Here is a 21,427-nt window from a genome sequence, read left to right as displayed (position 1 = left end):
AACAGCTTCATGCCATTTAAATGACTTGTATCGGTTGATGAGTATACATTTAAGAAAGACTTTACACACATATGAAGATTAATGTTTCAATTCATTTTGTTTTATGTCATTTGAACCAACAAGTAGCAGCTCAAGTAAGAGCTCAGCCATATAAGAAGTTCTGATCCAGTCAGAGGCAGTTACCACAACAGCAGCAGTCAATCACTGTCGATTTGTGTTTTCATTTTAATACTAAAGATACACAACGACCCACTTAAAATTATAACGACCATCATCACACAAGCAGCACACATCAAGGCACATTCAATGATGGAGCGCCTGCTCTGGTTGTCAAACGCGCACAGGAGCCCAGAGGCATGGCCACCGCCACATAATGAGAGGAGTATATCCTGGATGGCAGTACCGCAGGGCTGTATGGGCGAAACCACACAAGGCTTGAAGCCTATACTCACCGTCCTGTGTGTCGTTCCCGCGGCTGCAATTGCTGCAAATGTGCTTGATCTCTTTCCCGATGTGACAGTGGATCGTAAAGGGCATGTTGTTGTTGTGGTGCGGATGGTTGCCGTGTCCTTTCTTGTTGCTCAGAGACATTATTTTGACCAGGCTGAACGCCTTTTTCTTAGGTTTCCCCACCGCCACGGGCGTGTTTTCTCTGCACTCTGTGGTTAACCATGTACCGTGCATGATGGTGGGCGCAGGATCCACCGTCGGGTAATTGACCGTCTTGAACATGGGGACGCGAAAAAAAGGAGCAGTGCGCGGTGTTACGACGGTGTGGGTTTAAATTAAAGGGCCAATCAATTGAGTCCTATCTGCCCTACAGTAGCGGCTTCCATCGACCCCTAATCATTTGCTCCTCTCTCGCCGTATTCCCACACCTTTACCTGAGATCCAAAATATGTGCAGGCTATACTTGGTTGCGCAATGCATAAAAAAAGTCACTGCTGCTGAGAAAAAAAAAAAGCTCCGCTGCCAGATCCAAGTGAGCTAATAATAAAATAGAGAGTGAGTAGTGAATGGCAGTGCCTGCCTCTCCCTCCCAGAGCTGTACACTGCAGTCGATTGTGGCTAATCCACGATTAGTGGAGCTGAGCAGCGTGCGCCTGTGATTGGCTGCGCGGTGCGCTCCTCCAATAGGCCAGTGTGGCTGGAGGAAAAGTTGCCTACTGATAACAGGACTCTAAAAACTCTTTTAGCTGCTTAGGTTATATGATGGATCCATTCTGCATTTAGAGGACAGCAACAACTGCGACAGCAGCTAGTAATCACCATTACAACCACTTCTACTAATGAAATACGACAATATATCTTTATGTAACAGCACCTTTTGGTCTAAGCAACATATTTATGATTTATTCAGAGGAGCTAACAATGCATCTAAATATTGAGATAGTGTACTAATGAGCTGAGTCTCGGGTTAAGAGGTATTACAATATAGCTAAGCTTAAATGGGTAGAAGATCAGGAAGTAAATAAGAAGATGGTAAAACTTCAGAACAGAGACATAAGTTGGAAATGAAAGAAGAGGGTAACAATACTGATGAGACCGTTACTCATTTGATTAAACTGATTTTCTTGGGCAGGTCATTACACAGCAGTGACTATAGCACAGCAAAGGGGACTGTACCAAAATGGAGCCATGTGGTCTCTTAACGCTATTGATTTGCCAACAATCATGGAGAGTTTTCAGTAGTTATGACACTTGCTGCAGCAGAGTCACTGCAAAATGAGATGATCGACTGTATCTACTGTAGCCATACTGAGCTGTAAAATTCCTGTTAGTTAGATTTACTGAAAATTTGCATTGCAATGTAAAGCCTTAAAACCAGACCGACAAATTAAAACTACATTCTGTGAAATGTTTTATTTAAAATATTCAGTTTAGAGTTCTATAAGAGCAGATTAATCAAGACTGAGTTTCTTCTGAGTGTTTTTCCCCCTGTTCCTGTGCCTTTATCAAGGTATAGTAAGGGTTCAAGGGTTGTGCTCATTAAGCCATGCAAGACATGTACAGCACATATAACAACTGCAGGTCAGAAACAATGACCTTCTAGTGGGTCTCACATGCACATTACTTAACTTGACATTATCCACAGCTGACCACTGGACAGTAAATAAACCTTAACCCTCCTTAACAGGTACTCACCCACTCACTGATTACAAAGGATTTAAAGAGGTTTAGAAAGTTCGTTTTCAGTGTGTCGGACAACAGAGATGAATGCAAAAAAAATTACAACATCTATCTAATTTGGGCATAATAACAGAAAAGAGCTCAGAGAATTAAAATCAAAGAAAAGAGGCACAGCGAAGGGACCTTAATCAGTGATCAGGAAGCTCAATACTTCAAATGACAGAGCTCAGCCTGAAGAAATAGAGACACATTAAATATTCTTTCTTTACATCATAAATTCCAAATAGCCACTCAGCTGATCCCCGGAGTTACTTTGCACATTTTGGGGTAATTGATAACATTAATAGACAGTTAATGAGGCGTTAATCATGGGAAAGATAACGGACCCCTCGGCATTTCCAATCACCTTTCCACAGAGCCGTGAATGGTCATGGGCTGGGGTGAGTATCTTTGATGTTCCTTCAATGAGCTGCAGCTTATTCCAGTGACATCAAAGCCCTCTCTGAAATGAGGGACACAGGCACTTGATTTACTCCCACCACGGTGCAATGCAGCAGTTGCTCTCAGTTGCCTCTTTTTGTTGCAAAGTTTCACTCTCTTGTGTTGATATGCGTTAAAGTTTTGGAAATTGGCAAGAAAGAGCTATTTCTATATAGGAAACGCCTTTCAACAAAGAGTCAGAGGATGAAGGAGAGAGAGAGAGCCTCTATCATTCATGAGGTAGATAATACTGCAGCAAAGTGTGACACTGTATGTGTTGGTATTTAGAGGCTTTAAACACTCAAAGAATGTGTTGCTGTCTTGCTGCGCCGCTGCTTTAATACACAAAGACAGTGATAACCTTCCCCTCTCTGTTTACCGCCATCAGTGAACATTTTTCTACCTATAGACCTTGAATTATCTTAAAACGTACACAGTGCTCTGTGCCAAGGCTAAATGCTGCTATTGGTTTCAAACTTGTATGGGTCCACATCTTGTAAAGCCTCAATTTCCTATTCGATAATTCGTACAAGAATCAGATAATTAAAGCTGCAAGACAGGTCATCTGCAAGGAAGAATGGTCACGTGCGGCGATGTAGTTATATAAATACTGCAGGCAGTGGTTTAGCTCCTCAGCACATCATTTGGATTAATTAGTAACATAACAAGGAGTGAAAAGCTACAGCCTATAGCTTAATTAAAAAAAGACTTTAGGGGAGGAATTGTACTTGACGCTGTAACAGCAACTGACCACAGTTGCTGCCCTTTGTGAAGCTAAAAGCACTTATCCTCATCGAAAGCCAAGCAATCACAATAACTGACTCCTTCAAATTTCTTGGCACACACATCAGTAATAACCTGAAATAGGATCTCAACGCTAACCATCAAATCAAAAAGCCCAACAGAGACACTACTTCCTGACACAACCTTAAAAAGTACAGAGTCAGGAAAAGGTCTACTGGTCCAATTTTACACAGTCATAATCCAGAGCATCCTGTCACTATCAATTACTGTCTGGTACAGAAACACATCTAAGCACACAATAAAGGAAACGGATAGAATTATCACCAGAGCATCAAAGATCATAGGTTGTAAACTCCCCAGACTGGACTCCATATACACACAATGTACCATCTCACAAGTTATCAAGATCACAGATGACCCTCTCCACCCAGCTTACCATCTGTTCCAGTATCTCCCCTCTGGCAGGGGGTACAGGTCACTAGGAGGCAGGACAGAACGCCTTAAACGGAGCTTCTTCTCCAAAGCCGTACAGTTGATGAAAACACAAAAGTTGGTCTGACTGTGTTGTATGGTATGTGGAACTGTGTCGACCACTGTATGTTTCTTCTTTTGTACTTATGTCCTTCATGTTTGCACTGTTGTTATATGTGATGTATTGTTGCAGCTATTCTATCTGTACTGAGATTAATTCCACCAGCCTAGCAATGCGGTAATAAAAAGAAACTTGAACTTGAGCTGCAACCTATAAACTTTTTACAGCCACTTTTCAAATCGACAGAGGATACGTGTTTGATAATTCAAGGATTTTTTTGTGGTGTATCACTTAAAAATGTATTTATTCCCACTCACTCACTGTCTCACAGCCATTATCTGTCTCACTTTTCATATTATATTAAAATTTTATTATATTTTAAAGCAAATTTTAATTTGATATTGCACTTATTATATTGGACTTAAAGAGATACTGGATTTACTATAAGCCCATTATTGTCTATTAAATTGCAACAATTTTCATTTTCTTTTTGTAACTCTGTAAGTTTTATAAAGAGGAAAAAACAATAAAAACAAAATGAAAAACATAAAAAAAAACATTCACAGAAACAATTTTTAAATGTAAATACATTTTTATCTTTGCTATTTCCCACAGGTGGCTGCTATAGCTTGTCCTGCTGTACTTGGAAACACATATTTTATGGTTTCTCAGATTTTACTTCTGTGAATTTTTCATTGTTTTCATTAAGAACTTGTGTTAGGTCAGAGACTGTTGCTGATATGGACATAAAGGCCCACTGAGAGATCATGTAAAATTTGGCTGTACAATTAAACTACACAAGTAAACTTAAACTGACAGCATTTCTGTGCTGAAATTGTTGCTGTTGACCCCTTTGGATCCTTTCTGAAATTCCAATCTTTGAAGAACTAAAACATAATAACAAACCAATTTTAAATACAAGAATCAAATCACTTAAGGTAAGACCCAGTCAGATATAATTTACAAATGGCTTTCACCCCTGTCCTGACCACAGATTTAATGAAATCCCACCTGCCTCATTCTTCCTGCCTTAGAAGAGATGAATTTGATTAGATTTATTAGAGCGTTTGTGTGTTGTGTGAGTCTATTTCAGAGGCAAAGGTGACGTCAGTATAAAATACTTGGATCCGTGATGGTCTTCAAAAACTAAGTATGCTTTCCAGTGGTTGATGACATACCTGACACTTGTCACAACCTGTCACAATAAACTTGAAGCGACATATAAGCTCACCCAAAGCCGTAAAGACTTCCTAATCCTCTCTGACTCACACCTGATGGAAATGTTTTCTCACACTGCTGTTGCTGTGAAGCTTTGGTAAATTCTAGTAGTTAACTCTTATGTGCCACTAAAAAGAAGGGAAAACATGGTTTATTCTACACTTATTAGAATACTGCACATTTTGATTTTTTTTTTTGAATGGCATTTTACTTGAAAGTGCAGATTTTTCCATTTCTTATCATCTAGTTCGAACTGGTTTCCATGGTTGTGATGCAGGTTTTAGGCTAAACAATCAACTTCCGACCAAGCAGCCTGTCACTACAAATCTGCTGTTCCCTCTCTCGCTGTATCTCTCTGTCTCTACCCATCTGTCATTCTCTCTCTGCATTATTATGTCTTACTCGCTCATAGCTGCACACACACACACACACACACAGTACTGCATTTCTTTTGACACAATCTGAAAGGGAATTAATAAGATGGTAAAAGTGTGGCACTTTGCCTTTTCCACTCTTCTAATTTGCTGTAGGGAAATGTGAATAGTTATGTAATTATAATCTGTAAGGAAATGATTCCTCACATTTTTTTTTTATGAGTCCTTGGCTGCACCTTCAACACTAAGCTCAATCAGCTTGTAACATGATTATGTAAAGTCCAAGGACTGCAACACCTCAGGAGTGGAAAAAAGATGCCTTCATTTAAAAAAATAAAATAAAAAAAAATCAAACGTAAACACAGAGGAAGAGAGAGTCAAATTGGAGACGAATGTAAGTATTATTCTGATCAACCACTGAAGCCAACAGAAATGTTCCTGAAGTATTGTGCATCCTGGCAGGGATTGTGGTAAGACGCTTGCAACTACTCTTACAGAGAATGTAAACAAATGACTGCTGCCCCTGTGTCAATATGTTTTCTTGAACATATTGAATGAAACATAAAATCTTTGAAACAATTTAACAGGTGGTAACACAGCGTGCAGTATCAGCTGGTAACCTGATATTTTGTATGATATGTATGTATGATATGATTTCATAAAAATAAGTGGAGTGATTTTACATTGTGGTTTAACAGTTTCACTTGTTTCTAATGGAAAACAACCTGTATCATCATTTGTTGGCATGTAGAGGATCTCTTACACTGGAATTACTGCACTAATAATTATCACTATGGATTGCTATACTATCTTCTTATATTTATCATATTGTTCTTATACTATAATACTGTATTCCGCTGTATTCTGTTATCTCATATTTATTATTTTTAGTATATGTGCTGCATAGTAATATGCATGTTAACAAGTGTATAAACATGTATATCACATACTAATATTCATATATGTTGTTCACATTACATGTTTTTCATATTATCTTATTATATAATGCTTGATTATATTAATTATACATACTGTACATACAGATGAACATATATTGTACATATACAGTACTTTCAAACTATAGTATATCAAATTTGTAACTTTGTTCCAATTATCAGAAAACAATATCAATAACTGATGCAGTTTTGCACACACATTATTCTCCTGGTCTATTTCTTGTGCTGCTCGCCATGCCGGGGATCAAAGTAAAGTTTTATCTTATCTTGAGTAATAACGAGCATATACTGTAATAACACTGTTATTATGCAAACACTGTTTTGTTATATTATATACTGTCATGACATTTTTCACAGTAATTAAATCACGAATTGCTGCAATAGTCATTAAAATAATACAAAAACAATTGTGGGTGTGCCTGATGTCACACATAAGCACACATGTATATACATATAATATAATATAGATATAATATATGAATAATTATTCATATATTATAGGTAGGACACATGCACACTGCACTTTACATACATACTGTACATACATACACTCATATTTTTTTATACTTTTTATTGTTTATACTCTTATCTATTACTATTCTAAATATGTATATTTTTTGTTCCTTACTGCAATGTCGAGGAGCAGAAACCGAAGATTTTTACTCTCTTATACTTGTGTAATGAGATTTAACAATAAAGAACTTGAAACTCGCTGCAGTGCCACAGTTGCCACTCAGCCCATGTAACACTCATTACAATGCTGCCATCTAGTGGGGACAGATGCGCATTTCAGAACACACTGAATAATAATGCATTCACGGGCTCCTCGGATGTTCCCGTTTCCCGAGTTGTGAAGTATTTCTTCTGACTTCGGTGTGCACATAAGTCTTAATATGGAAACAACATGGACACCACAAAAAATGTGTTGTATTTTGTCCCATACTTGTTGGTGTACCAATATATTCCACAAAAAACACGAATATATTGCTTTACCTGATTTGTTATCAGGGTTAACTCTAATAAATAACTTCTCTAACTAATCTTGGTCACTCTATGTGGACAGCAACTAACTGTTACAACCTAAATTACAAAATTATATACGGGCAAAAAATGGATATGCAATACATGAATTAGTATAATGTGTCTTGCCATAAACCAAACATTTACTTTCTTCCGTCATGTTTCTGCGTATATGACGTCAACTCTCGCCAATTCGTGTGTCAAAATTTTCGCCAACTTTCCGAGTTGTTGTACCGTCTTGAGGGGGCGTTCACGTTAAGTCATTTTTACGATTATTCCGACAGCACATGAACGCCACATAAATGATAAGCATTTGATCAATTGTAACTTCTCTATTATGTGGCTCTTTTGTTATAATGGTGAGTTCCTATTATTAACTAAGTATTTTGTGCTTTAGAAAGGGAGAATATTATGAAAACGGCACGTTACAAAAAAGAAAACCTGTTCATGTGCCTCTGCGTTGCACGTTTGGACGTAATGACGTAATGCGTATTCTTCCCAATGGGTCGCTCGGATGTGGTTACCATATTCCACAGGCAGATGTTTTCCAAAGGCTGCGATGTTATTAACGAACAGCCACCTTCGTAGCTAAAATTATTTAACGCCAGAATGAGCAACATATTAACGGACCATGGTGAGTGTGAAAGTTAATCTCCATTTAGTCCGCATTTACCCTGACGCTAAATGAAAATATAGCGTTAGAAAGTCATGTTTTAGGGTAACTTCAAAGGCTAGTGTTACACGGAAGTTGTGCGACATAACATAAGACATGTGTCTGTCCGTTCATTCTAGGCGTTAATAACTCACTGTAGCTTCCCCTATAGCTGAACTTTACAGTTCTAACATTTGTTCCCCAGGTTCCCTCCCTCTTTCCTCTCTCCGTCTTATCGTCCCCCCTCTGCAGCTTGTGTCTGCAGCTCTGTGGGAAATAGTGAAGCAGAAAGCTGTGATGTACTATGGTCTGCTGGAGGAGTTCGTCACCACAGTGCTGGAAACTGTCCCTGAGCTGCTCAACGACGCAGAGAGAGTCCAACTAGTCATGGGCCTACGTGCAATGGTAAGAGGAAGAAGTGCCAGATGTGTTGATTATTACTAACTCGTCATCTACCATCTATGATAATTAACAAATCTAAATAAAGTAATAGCCTACATGCAGAGAAAGGTTGTCCCAGGTGATGATGAATATTAACTTATCTAGAAATTCTTCTTATCTCTTGAAAGTTGATCTCAGGTACAAAATAGCTTTGTGCATTCTACATGTTATTGCCACTGATTGTTGTTGTTGTGCAGTAGGGCTGTAATTACAGATTATTTTATTATTAATAAATCATTTAGTTTATAAAATGACAAAAGCTAGTGTATTACATTTATTCCACCTATATATACAGTACCAGTTAAATGCTTGGACACACCTTACCATTCATTTGAATGAGAAAGTGTGTCCAAACTTTTGACTGGTACTGTTACTCTGTATTCATAATGTGGTAAGTGACTCTTCATTGTTTGACCTAGTTGGCTTTTCATTAATTGCAGTGTGTATTTGTTAATTGATGTTTGGCTTTTCATTATCATTTATGGATATTTATTATTTGATGGTTGGATTTTACATTTAATTACTGTGAATAGATTTAAACATTTATTATTTGTTGTGATAATTTGCTATTTGAATAGTTTTCGAGAGTTTTAATCCTTAGATTTGATGATTCATTGCTGTAATCTGACATATAAAAAGCTCCCATACTCTTCAAATGTTTTGCTTTGTTCAACCAACACTTCATAAAGCCAAGATATTCTGTTTACAATGATAGTAAACAGAAAAGCGACAAATCCTCACACTAGAGAAGCTGGAACCAGAGAATGTTTGACATTTTTGTGTAATGACTTAAACAACTAAATAATGGCACAAAGAATACATAAAGCTCAAGCTTCGGCTGGCAGTCATTCTGAGTTTCAGTGTGTTCCAATCTTGACGCTGTGCTACATGAGGAAAAGCTCTTTTTTCTGCATCAAACGGCTCCCCTCCTTGTTTCCTTTGTAAATCAAAATGTGATCGCTTAAAACTGTGCAAGTTAGCATTTATGCAGATTGCATTAAAACAGATGACAGGAGGAAGATCTATTGATTGTTATGAACCACTTAAGTTGCTACCATGTTATTACATTTACATGAATTTACATATATCAGCACATAACCAGGAAACTTACAGTAACTGGAGTGACATTCCAACTGAATGTCACTATGCAGCCAGTGTTGCTCACGGATGCCTGAGCAGAGCAAATTTTGACTGAACAGATCATTTGGTTAAAGGACAATTCCTGTAATTGACAAACCATGCAATTCCCTGAATGATGAGAGTGTAAGTGCCTAACACTTGACCTCACTGTGCGGATACTGGTCATCTGATCATAGCTCATATATAATAATAAGTTTTGAGGTGATGACCTACAGTATGGCACTCAGAGTCACTCCTCCTCATGTGACTTTGTTGAGAAAATATAGGTCTTCAGTCATTTTTAAAAAATCTCTTGATACACCAACAGGTGGTGCTAGAGTTGTGCCGCAATGATGACTTTGCAAGCCCACAAGCCATCCAGCCTCATTTGACTAGAATAAACACCTACATTACAAAGCAGGAAAAAGAGGTAGGTGCCCTTGTTGAATATCAATTACTCTTTGTGTCATTTGCATTTACTTATGTTTATTTGCATTTTTAAGGCTTCCAGCTCTGAGATTAAGGCATCTGTGACAAACTTCGTGAAGCTTGTGCACACTCTAGTGGATGATCAGTGCCAGAGGGATATCTTTTACCAGGTGAGTTGGTTGGCACTAGATGTTTATTAGTTTAAACAGTGAATTACTCAGTGAAGCAAATCAAAATGTATAATGAAGCATTTTGATTTTAATTGGAGTTGGTTACATTTTTAGTGTTTGGATGACAGGCTTAAATGTAACCCTCAAGATGTGTAGTGGCAGCAGTGACCTAAAGGTTAGTCTGAGAGGAGGCCTGTAACTGCAAGATAAATCTGGGTAGGGAAAGGGCACAGAGATGAACAAGGCCCTTAACCCCTGCTTCTCCAGTGGTGCTGCTCAGTGGCCAGCAGATCAGACTGTGGTAGCACTGCAGCTTGCAGGTGTGAATGTGTGTAACTGTGAGTTTTAGAACCTTCCTGCAAAACAAGAGCTGAGTACTCAGTGAAATTTCCTTGAATAGATAAAAAGTTGTTTTTTAAAAAAAAAAAAAAAAGTAGCATCAAAGGTCTTCCAGTACTTTGTGAAATAATGAAGACATTTCTCTTTGTTCTTTAGAAAATCTTTCCAACAGTGTTTGGCCCAAAATATGATTCAGCCCTACAGGCTCTAATGAGAAAATTCCTCGTCAGTCTGCAGAAGCTGCTACCTGTTCCAAACCTTGAACAAGTGGGTACTTGATGTACAACAATCCTGGGACAAATTTAGTGAACAAAATAGATATTTTAACATTTATCACAGATGTGGTTTGACAACTGCTCTTGTTAAATGTTCTACTTGTTAGCAGTATTTTTATGTTAGCCCAGAAACAATTGAATGTTCATGTTGTTATTCAATCCCACTCATCCTGTATAGAGCATGTTAATTGTCACTTTATACTCATCTAAAATGCTCTACATACAAGTGGAAAATTCAGTAATGTACTGTAGTACTGCGTTGGAGAATGGCAAGAAACCTACTTATAACCTACTTGTAAAACCTTGTGTGGAATTACTTTTATAATTGATTTGAGATATCCAGTGGGTATTAATGTTTCCAATCTCATTAACTTATGAAGCCATCATATCTAAATACTGAATATATTTGTGGTTACTGGAGGGAAAAGCTACTTTCTACATTTCATAAAATATATTAAGATCCATCATCAAGCTGATTTAACTCTGGTCATATACAACTCACAGCTAAATGAAATAAGTTCCCTTCTCAGGGAGCTATCGATAGACATTCTAGGAAATGTACAAAAGCATTAACTGATTGAAAAGCACACAGGGAAATTTGAAATACATCACAACATAACATAACTGAAATGCAGGGATGAAGTGTTGATTTGAATGTTCTGTCATAGCTGTAGATTAATTTGAACTGTTTTGTTCCTTGACCTAGACTTCCCTTTGGCTCAGTCTCTCCCCTTCCATCCTGAAAGAGTGTGTGGAGTTCATGAATGAACCTGAGCCTCTGAATACACTTATTGAGCATCACAAACATCATGGGCATGAAGTTTCACAAGGTAGTACTTTATGGGAATTGTGACTCAACTTCTGATTGTGTTATTTATCTTTCATCAGTTTCAGATACTGAAAATGTTTCTGGGTTTTTTTGGCATTTCTTTTCCAGCTCTGTCTTCCCCTGCTGATGATTGCATCCTTTCCAGCCTGTCCTATCACCTACCGAAGGTGGACAATGATGAAGGAGACCCTGGATCTAGTCTGGAGTCTAAAGAGGACAAGAAAGAAAACTTAGAGGAGATAAATTCAGAAAGGACAAGGATTGTGGAGAGCAATGGACAGCAACGTGTTGATCAGGCTGAAGATCAAGGAGCCTCTGTTGAAGTAATACTTCCTTTTGATGAAAGTGAGTCTAATGATAATGGCTTAGACAAAAAGTGGTATCACCACCTGAAAACCTGCAGCAGGACATCCTCAAAAACCTTCAAGTGTCTTGTTTGTGGCCAGGATTTTGCTTCTGTTAGCAAACTGAAGAGGCACAAGATAACTCAAAATGGATGCTTGATGAACAGATTGGGTGAGTCAGAGTCTACTTGCCAAAGTAGTTTTTTTGAGAGGATTAGTTTGCCTCCTAAACCAAAGACTAGTACTGAAACTAATATTTCTACAAGTGAGAATGACCCTCTGTTGTTGGAGAGTGCCACATCAAATAACCCACCAATTATGAATAGTCCTCCAGCCTTCGAGAAGTCAAATGACAACTGTAGTCTTGTTTGTCCTGGTTGTGGCAAGGTTTTCACTTACCCAAAGAATTTTGACAAACACCAGAAGATTTGTGTGGTCGCCAGTAATCAGAAGACTCAGACAGACCTACAGTTGTCCACAAGCTCATCTCATCACTCCAAACCAAACCCTGTTGAGAAGACCAAAGTGTCTTTCCCTAGTGAAACTGACACTGGGCCTTCAGAAGTTGTACTGCAGGAATCAGTATCTTCTGCCTCATCAGAAGACCAAGTGTGTAAAAGAAGCAGCCGCATCAAAACATGCGCTGTATGTGGGCACATTTTCACTTGTTCCGCTGACTTAACAAAGCACATGAGATGCCACACTGAACAGAGTTCTTACCTTTGTTTTTATTGTGGAGAAGACTTTGAGAGTTATGAAGACTGTAAGACACACCATGAAAGTAAATGCAAGCTGTCAAACCAACATCTACAGGTGAATGACTCAAGAAACACAAATAAAATGAATCAGGAGAATTTAGTTGTTACAAGCTGTATATCTCAGATTCCGACAGCCTCAGAAGCACTCGCCAGCCCTGAGGCTATACCGGCTATACCTTCTATGCCAGCTTGTAAATCGCCTCTGACATGTCAGGAATGTGGTCAGGGTTTTACTTATTACAAAAGTTTTGAGAAGCACCAAAGCAAATGTTCCAAAAGAACTCCTCGAAGAAAAAAGCGAACAAACAGTAACCATTTTGTCATCAGTGGGTGTAATTTCCGGTCAGCTGACATTACCAACGAAATCAGTGCTGAGACAAGCTCTGAAACAAAGGAATGTGAAACTGCAAAATCTGCCAGCAGCAAAGATCGCAACATGAAGTGCACCATGTGCGAGAAGAACTTTTCAGAAATTGTCCTCATGAAAAGACATTATTCCAAGTCGCATAAAGTCAGAGGTTCATATCCCTGTCCTTTATGCAAGAGAAAATTTGTGAGGTTGTGCGAATTGGTTCGACATCAGCAGAACAAAAAATTATATCAGTGCACTGCCTGTAACAAATGTTACACAAAGCCAGGACTATTGAACCACCATGAAAAGGTTCACACTGCGAGTGTAACACCACGCATTTGTGAAACATGCGGGAGAAGCTTCAAATCTCTTGCTTATCTGATTCTGCACCAGAGCAAGCATAAAGAGCGGCAACCTAGTGTTTGCTCCTACTGTGGAAAACAGTTCAGAACAAAGGACTGCCTGAGAGCACATATGGTGAGGCACACAGGTGGTTACCCATGTCCGGTGTGTGGGAAGAAATTCTATCAAAAAACATACCTTAAATGGCATCTGTACAAGCACACGGGGCAAGAGCCATACCTGTGTGACACGTGTGGGAAAGGTTGGCCAAATGCAGCCCAGCTCAAGCTTCACATGATCCAACATACTGAAGAGAGGCCGTTCAAGTGCGAAGACTGCGGTGCGTGTTACAAGAGAGGATCTCATTTGGTGGCTCACCATAGATCCAAGCATAGCCGATTGCGGCCGTTCGTTTGTGAGGTTTGCAGCAAAGCCTTTCGGTTAAACAATGAGTTGAAAAAACACATGATGGTTCACACGGGGGAACGGCCATTCCCATGTCCAAGATGTGGCAAAACATTTACAAGAAAATCTCGCCTTAGAGAACACAGAGAAAAGGCGTGTCTGTGACTCCACACTGTTTGTGGAGTTGTATGTAGAATAATACAGTCCACCACTAAAGTACATACATGTACCATACATGTTTTGTCTTTAACAGTATTTCAATATTGTTTATATACTGAAAGGTATGTAAATAAACTACAACACTGTCTGGTACTGTGAATGATTTTCATTCACTGAGAATAAAAAAATGGTCTTGTAATACAGAGTGCGTCTTTTTTTTAAATTGGCTCGACAAGGTTTCTCTAAGGGCTACAAAAAGCTTGAGGCTGTGCAATAGAAGAAGAAGGAAGCAGACTCACAATTTGGGGATTTTTTGGATGAATTCAATCCAAATAAATAGCGCAGAAAGAGTTGTTGGAACAAGCGGTAACACATACACCCACAGGGCTATGTAACGTTGAAACATCTGTAGGGAAGTGCCTAAATAAACCCAGGAAACGCCTAGCAAGTGATTTTCTTGATTAACTTTTGTTTGAACCTTTTACATACAGAGTAGTGCTGAGACAGTTAATCAACAGAAAATTAATAGGAACTACTTTTATAATTCATTCTTTTGTTTTTTCAAGCAAAAATGGTGTTCATTCTCTGGTGGATTTGCTGCTCTTCATTGCTTTATATGGTTATGAATTTAATGTTTGGGGTTTTAGACAGCTGGTCGGACAAAACCAGCAGATGTCCCCTTTGTGATGGCCTTTTCACAATTTTCTGACATATTACAGGCCTATTGATAAACTGGTTAATCAAGAAAATAATTTCAGATTTATTTATAATGGAATTAATCATCATTTCCATCCCTACACGTAACAGAAAACCTGAAAAAAGAACTTCAAGGGATGTAAATAATGTGATTAAAGAGATTCAAGTTTTTGAAATAGGCTCAGCAAGGTTCAGTGTTTCATTTCTTCTGAAATTTCAGACTGCATACAACTGTCTACCAATGCCAGAAGCTAGCACATTATAGCTATAAGCTAACTTGTTCTGCAGCAACAGATCCTTTACTTAGCTAAACCACAATGTAAAAAACATCCCATTCCAAGTAGAAGTCATTGCATTCAAAATTTTACTTAAGTAAAAGAACACAAGTATCAGCAAAGTGTTAAGTGTCACAAAAGTAAGATGCCTCTTTTAAGATGTATTCAGGTGTAATCTGTTAGATGAAGTCATCCCAGCATTGACACTCACATTTTTTATTGTGTGTTAGGCAACTAGTAACTTTGTTCACCATCAATCATTCAGGCAGTAAAATGCCATAAAATTGTGAAAATTTGCCACCAAATCTTCTCAGAGCTGTAGGTGATGGAAGTCTTGACATTGCTTGTGTTGTGTTTGGATTTTGGACATACAGTCAAAAGGCCAGATACTCAATTTACAATTACAAAGACATTTGGCATTTTTGCTTGATAAATGACTTTGTTTATTAAAGGATTATTAAATCTTTAGTGATTAAATTGTTTCAGCAGCAGTGTGTGCTGCACATTTAAACATGTGCAGTAGCCCACTGTTGCAAAAAAAGCTTTGCTCCACCAGAGAGCAGTGGTGCTTCAGGGACTGCCTCAATTCCATCAACCAGAGTCAAATGTATAATATATATACATTGATTAATACTTCATTTCACAGACATTAAATTAAGACAAGCACCAACACTCTATGAAAGTACTTCTTTCAGAATATCCCACATCATTTTCTTTATAGAACATTGTGCTATGTATGACTGCAATCTTCATGTTTTCAAAGATAACAATGTAACTGACAAATACTTTCACTAGATCTGTTGTCTCAAACATCAGACCCATTTTGTTTGACATTTTTATTTGTTCCACACTGAGCCCTGCCTCTGCAGAGCACAGTGAAACCCTCAGTTTGGAATTTTCCATTTTGTCTGCTAATTAAGAAACAGAGTTGCAGGCAAGGTGATAGAAGGTGTCAGACAAGAGCTTTTGGTGGGGAAATGAACATCTCTGTAATAACTGCACAGTGGCAATGCGAGGACAGAGTGTTTGTGTTATTCCTGTTTATCGACAGGTGCGATAATAGAAAAAAGAAGCACTGTAGACTTCCCTATATTGCTGAAAGTGCATCTTTTGAAAGGGCCATGGGTAGGATGTGCATTACAAATTTGAGGTAATAATGTTTGGTTGTAAGCTGACAAAATCACAGGACTTGACACTAGGCAAGTGAAAATCCAAACAGAAGAAATCCCACAAAAGAGCAAAATCTCCCAATGAGCTCTGCCACAGTGGTAAGCAGACTGTGCCACTCCTCTGGGATGTTCTGGCTGTCTCTCTGCTTACACACTCTGGTTTTCTCTGACTGAAACCTCCATCTGTCCTGCTCTCTCTAAATGAAGACCACAGTATGGAGTGGACTATCAACTAAAGAGCTTAGGGCCCCTCTGGCCTCTTACGGCTCTGCTGAAGTTAAGACTGATATCTCTCGGTTTCAGGCACAGGTAGCTCAGCATTATATAACCTGTCAGAGCCGCGTGTTTTCCCAGTTACTGATGAGCCATGACTGCTGTCATAATTGCAAACTTTAGTACAGAATAATTGTTTATAGACCATGAAACAATGATCCATACTGTAAGAGGCATTCTAAAACTGCTTTCTATAATTTATTCAGTTATGGCTCCACTTATTCACTCCCTGGCAATGTCAGACTTTAAACCACAAGTGTACTTTTAGAATATAGACAGAGAAACTGTTATAAGTAGATAACCTTTTATGAAAAAAAAAACAAAAAACAGTCTGGTTGAGATTTGTGGAACTTTTTGCTCAAAATTCAATTTATTTTGGGGCACATGGAGGGTCAGAGGTTCCATCTGTTTTGTCTGTCATGTAAGGCAAAAATATGAAAATTAAGCTTTCACCTTTAGATTTTTTGCTCAGTTAGTTTTTAAAGCCTGTGTGGGAATTTTTTATGTGATTATAGAATTTTACAAATTATTCTGAGAGTGAAAGTTTTTGGGTTTTTTTTAAACATGCAATGTTTTCTGGCAGAGTATCTTTTTTGATGCTACTACTGGGAACTCTCAAAGCCATAAATGTTCAAATCCCACACATAGGGCTTTTAATTAACCCAGCATATTATTTTATTGACTTAGCATATACCTGGGAATGATACTGGGAATGTACATTTATAGATGTTATCACTTAATGTTACAAGAGAGACACCCTAAATTGCACCCTAAATAGATACTGGTAACACAGAGAATACTTTTACTTATATTACAGTTTATGAGAATGTTTTCTTTCATTATAATTTTTAAAATACTGTAATAACCTACACAGTTAAAACATCGGACTGAGCCATCATTTTGTCATCGCAGTTATTATGCGATGAGATTACAAAATCAATTCTACATTGGATCTGTAAGATTTGCTGGAGAAAGGATTGGAGCATAATGTCCCCTTGGTTCAATCATTTAATTTCACAGAATTATTCTGCTTCTTCAGATCCCGGTCGTTTATCCTGTAGGCTATTAGTCTGTCTTTGCACAGACTTACATAACTGTCTGAAAAGTGGAAGCATAATTTACCATAACGTTCTGTGTACGCAGCATATCTCTCCTCAAATCTCTTTTTCATTTGAGGAGCTTTACTCCAAAACAAGGTTTATAGGGTACTATAACATTTGAAAAACGTAACACCAACTCTATTAATTAATAGTAAAAAGCTTAATTAGGGAGTAGTTTAAAGGAGGTATTCACAAATGACACCTTATACTGAATCCTCTATATTTCAAGAACACTGAATTGTATTTCTTTTTCATAATGGATATAGCAGTTTGGAACATTATTATTAATGTGCTGCTCATTCTTTTCTTTCGCCTTTTACATAATAGAAATATTGACCTGGTTTGGAAGTGTAGGATACAAAATGTATCCTGACTTTTATCCTTAGAAATAGGATACAATTTTGAAGGACTGCTGAGTGGTGCAATGCAGCTTTGATTGAATTGAGTCCCAGGTTTGCAGCAGTGTTGAAGGGATTCTGACTCTGTAAAGTCTCTTACTCAGCAGAAATGTTCTAAAGAGCAGCTGCACTATGGGAGCTGCATTGGTGACGCCTGCAACAAATGCCATTCTGTATACATTCATCATATCCTCTTAATGGATACCCATTGTATACCCCAAACTTGCCTGATGCTATCCTCTGAGATACATTTTAACTGTCACTGTAGGTATCAGGAACATCCACACCCACCCCCTAAGGCAACATAGACTGGATACAATGGTACTGCCTGCTATGTTTTATGTCTTTGAATCCAACAAAATTCATTGCATGTTTTAAATTCAGTAGAACCAGCAACAGAGAGTAACAGTGATTTAGGCGGAGCGCTCTCCTCCAGCATAATTGGTCCTTGGCAGTGCTGCCTTCAGATTGCAGTGGTATCTTACCCCTCTCTGGCCAATGTGCTGCCACACTTACTATAAATATGACCCATAACTAAGCACATCGTCATGCTGCTTTCTTCAGCTTGCGAGGCTTTTGAAAAAGGCGTTATTTCTCAGCTGGCGTGTGGAGAGCATATCACAGCCAGGAGCTTTTCCCAACTTCCAAGTGTGGCAGAGAAAGAGCGAGATGAAAAGGCGGAGATAGAGAGAGCGAGACAGAGAGAGAGAGAGAGAGAGAGAGATTCTGGGAAGATGCAGCTGCCTGCAGGCTCTCATAGCAGACACCTGCCTGTCCTTTTCTTTAAACCTTCTTGCTACAGAGGTTGGCAGGTTTTCTGGCCACTCTTGCACTCATGTTTTATTCAGACCGGTGATGCTTCAGCACAAGAAGGCCTATGTGCAACCAAGTAGGGAAGACGGATGTGTATTTTTTGAGATGCAGGGCTGTTAGTAAATCATAAGATGGTTTGAAATGTCAGCCATATGCTGTGTGTGTGTGTGTTTGGGGGGATGGGGTTTGTACAAGAAAGATAGATCGGGGGAGAACTGATATAAATCTCTTGCCACTAATTATCACCACTTTGTTAAACACTTTTGCTAATAGCCTCTAGAGTTGCAACCAAACTGCAAAAAACATTACAAATTCAACAGACTCTGCACTGGCTCCAGCCTAAATTATCTGAAATGGACTTTCCTTTTAAAAAAAGAAACTGACATCTTGAAATGGTGCAAATTTTGCTCGTTGTTGACCTTGCAGTCACCTTTAGCTGCCTTTTGGATTCAAACAAAAGCTGGATAATCTGACTAGACTTTACTCCATTAGTTTACATGCAAAACATTGCTAAACGATTAACAGAGCAGTCAAAAGCATCATAAAATATCTGCACAAACGTCTTGTTAGAAAGGCTATGGTTTAGTCCTGACAAGTAGCTATGTGAACCCAGCTGGCTCTGCAGCAGAAATTTGTCCCATCCCATGATGCATCTGGTGTGTATTGATTGTGGTCTTTTGGATAGCGGTGCTAACTGTACACAGAGATTGCAACACAGAGCAGCACACAGAGAGAGAGAGGCAGGTAGTGGTGGGTGGTGAATGAGTTTTTTTAGCCTAATGTGGCTAAGCCTGGTTTAAACACTGAATTGTAAGACAGTGAATGCATGCACATATCTGTGTACCATGTGTTCAAGCTTGCATCTCTTTGCATATTTATGCATATGTATCCAAATTTGTCACAACATATTTAAATTTCAATACAGATTACGTGTGCCGTATACTGTATGAGACACATACACATCTGTACAAAAGCTAAGGCAAGTACCCCATACTGTGCATCCTCTAACAACTGCAATGCAGCCAACTCTGGGCTTCATCTTTGTCTGTTTGCATTTAGGCCAGGTATAATGGTGGGAGCTTCAGCCATCAGCGTCGCCACATCTCTAGACTGCACACAGGACCAAGCTGTTCAGCACAATTAACATCTATATTATATGTGTGCTGCAATTAATGTTCCATATACCACAGCAGACCTGAGAAGACCCTAAGCCTGTAAGGACAAGCTGACCTGTGTGTTGTGTCTACAAAGTGTATAGAAAAAAAATACTTACTACTGCCATTCCATACTGTAATTGCACCAGTCAGTCAGTCGGCCTCACACTGAAAATATCTGATGACAAAATAAGCCTGGACATGCAGTGATTTTTGTGTGAGTGTTAACCACAAAGGAGTATTACAGGAGTACAATGTAGACAAAGCAAGAAGAAATGCGGGCACAGACATGAGTAAAAAGGTTAGGTTGATTGTGTGCACAAAGACGATCCAAATCCAAAGATGTCTGATCTCTTTGGCAGGAGAGTGCTAGTGGAGAATCAAAGACGGTAGCTCCTGTAATTGGGAGAGTTTCTTGTGTATAGCTGCATGAGTCTGCAGACAGAAAGCAGATGGGGCTGTAGTTAAGCTGCTGAATGATGAGCAAATAAAAACATACAGACAACCTCTTCCAGTGAGACGGATGCTGTGTCAGCAGGCAACACATGCAAGGCACACTAACAAGGGACTAATGTGCATGCACAGTACATGTGTGCAAATACACATGCATGTATCTGGCTTTTTCTTTTGGTTAAAAATCCATAAACGGGATCCTTAGGTAAACAGTAATGATTCTTGTTCTGCAAACATGGTTATCTCTCAGCTGCTAGTACAGATGACAGTGTGTGTGTGTGTGTGTGTGTGGCTGGGCTGACAATCAGTTTCATAACAGGCAGTAATGATTGAAATCGAACCTGTAAAGTAGGTCAAGCACCCATCTACAACTACATCCTGTAATGTTTTATGACAGGTGACACAAACATTGATATCCGCACAATAACTGACAGCCATTATATCGTTATGTCTTTGTGACGGTGCACAGGGCCATTTAACTGTGGGGCAAATTAGATTATTGCAGACGTTAAACAGGGCAATGCAATAGAACAATGTTTCATACATGCTCTCTGATTCCATTAGAAGCCCAGAGAGCATCTATCATTTGTATGCCACAGCCTTGTCTCTGCAAAAGTCAAACTAGCAACAGAGACTGAATCCCCATGGAGACAACTGATGCATGTATGGGCTAACTAACTGCACTTTCAGCATCAGAGAATAAAGCAAATTATAACACAGATAAACTCACCACACACCAAAATGGATTACACAACTCAGTATCATGGAAGCAGATGCTGCGCTGGCAGTATGTTGATTGTAACCTGACTGTGTTGGGATATTAAAGTGCATTTTCTGCTCTCTGTGAAGCAGCAGTTCATTGATGAAAACACAGATACAGTCCGTATAAATTTACAAATTCTACATGGATCACAAAATGATTAAAGTGTGCAAAGAGTGCCACAGGAAGGAGGCCAACATCGATGCTTTTTGAGAAGACTGGCCTCCTTCCTGTGTCACTCTTTGCACACTTTAATCATTTTGTGATC

General features: G+C 38.7%; 2 protein-coding genes across 8 annotated transcripts in view; one reads left to right on the top strand and one right to left on the bottom strand.

Annotated features, from left to right (window-relative positions):
- The window catches only part of LOC121909292 (phosphatase and actin regulator 1-like), a 54,387-nt gene that overhangs the window by 29,126 nt on the left and 3,834 nt on the right, over positions 1-21,427 (bottom strand). The window contains exon 1 of one of the 4 annotated variants that reach the window (XM_042429767.1): positions 2,537-2,619. The exons of 2 other annotated variants lie outside the window; for them this stretch is intronic. Coding sequence is in view for 1 of the 2 variants with exons in the window: in XM_042429764.1 (XP_042285698.1) it covers positions 453-732 (280 nt within the window). In the remaining variant the exon portion in view is untranslated. Of the gene's footprint in view, positions 1-452; positions 1,063-2,536; positions 2,620-21,427 lie in introns of those variants that run through there. One more of the 4 variants, XM_042429764.1, reaches the window with a different exon arrangement.
- On the top strand, positions 7,755-14,266 carry LOC121909289 (zinc finger protein 665-like). Of its 4 annotated transcripts, none has more exons than XM_042429759.1 (7): positions 7,755-7,813; positions 8,312-8,511; positions 9,995-10,096; positions 10,170-10,265; positions 10,761-10,871; positions 11,586-11,709; positions 11,817-14,266. In XM_042429759.1, exons 1-7 carry the CDS (start codon positions 7,792-7,794, stop codon positions 14,072-14,074), a joined length of 2,913 nt encoding a protein of 970 aa, XP_042285693.1. In that variant the 5' UTR covers positions 7,755-7,791; the 3' UTR covers positions 14,075-14,266. The 4 variants fall into 4 exon arrangements, with proteins under 4 accessions (XP_042285693.1, XP_042285694.1, XP_042285692.1 ...); XM_042429760.1 differs by lacking the exon at positions 7,755-7,813 and adding an exon at positions 8,054-8,088 and having other exon boundaries at positions 8,359-8,511; XM_042429758.1 differs by lacking the exon at positions 7,755-7,813 and adding an exon at positions 8,060-8,088.

The sequence above is a fragment of the Thunnus maccoyii genome, chromosome 12, assembly GCF_910596095.1.
Source record: "Thunnus maccoyii chromosome 12, fThuMac1.1, whole genome shotgun sequence".
Classification (NCBI taxonomy): domain Eukaryota; kingdom Metazoa; phylum Chordata; class Actinopteri; order Scombriformes; family Scombridae; genus Thunnus; species Thunnus maccoyii.
Note: the sequence above shows the minus strand (reverse complement) of the source record. Positions and strands in the feature narration are given on the sequence as shown.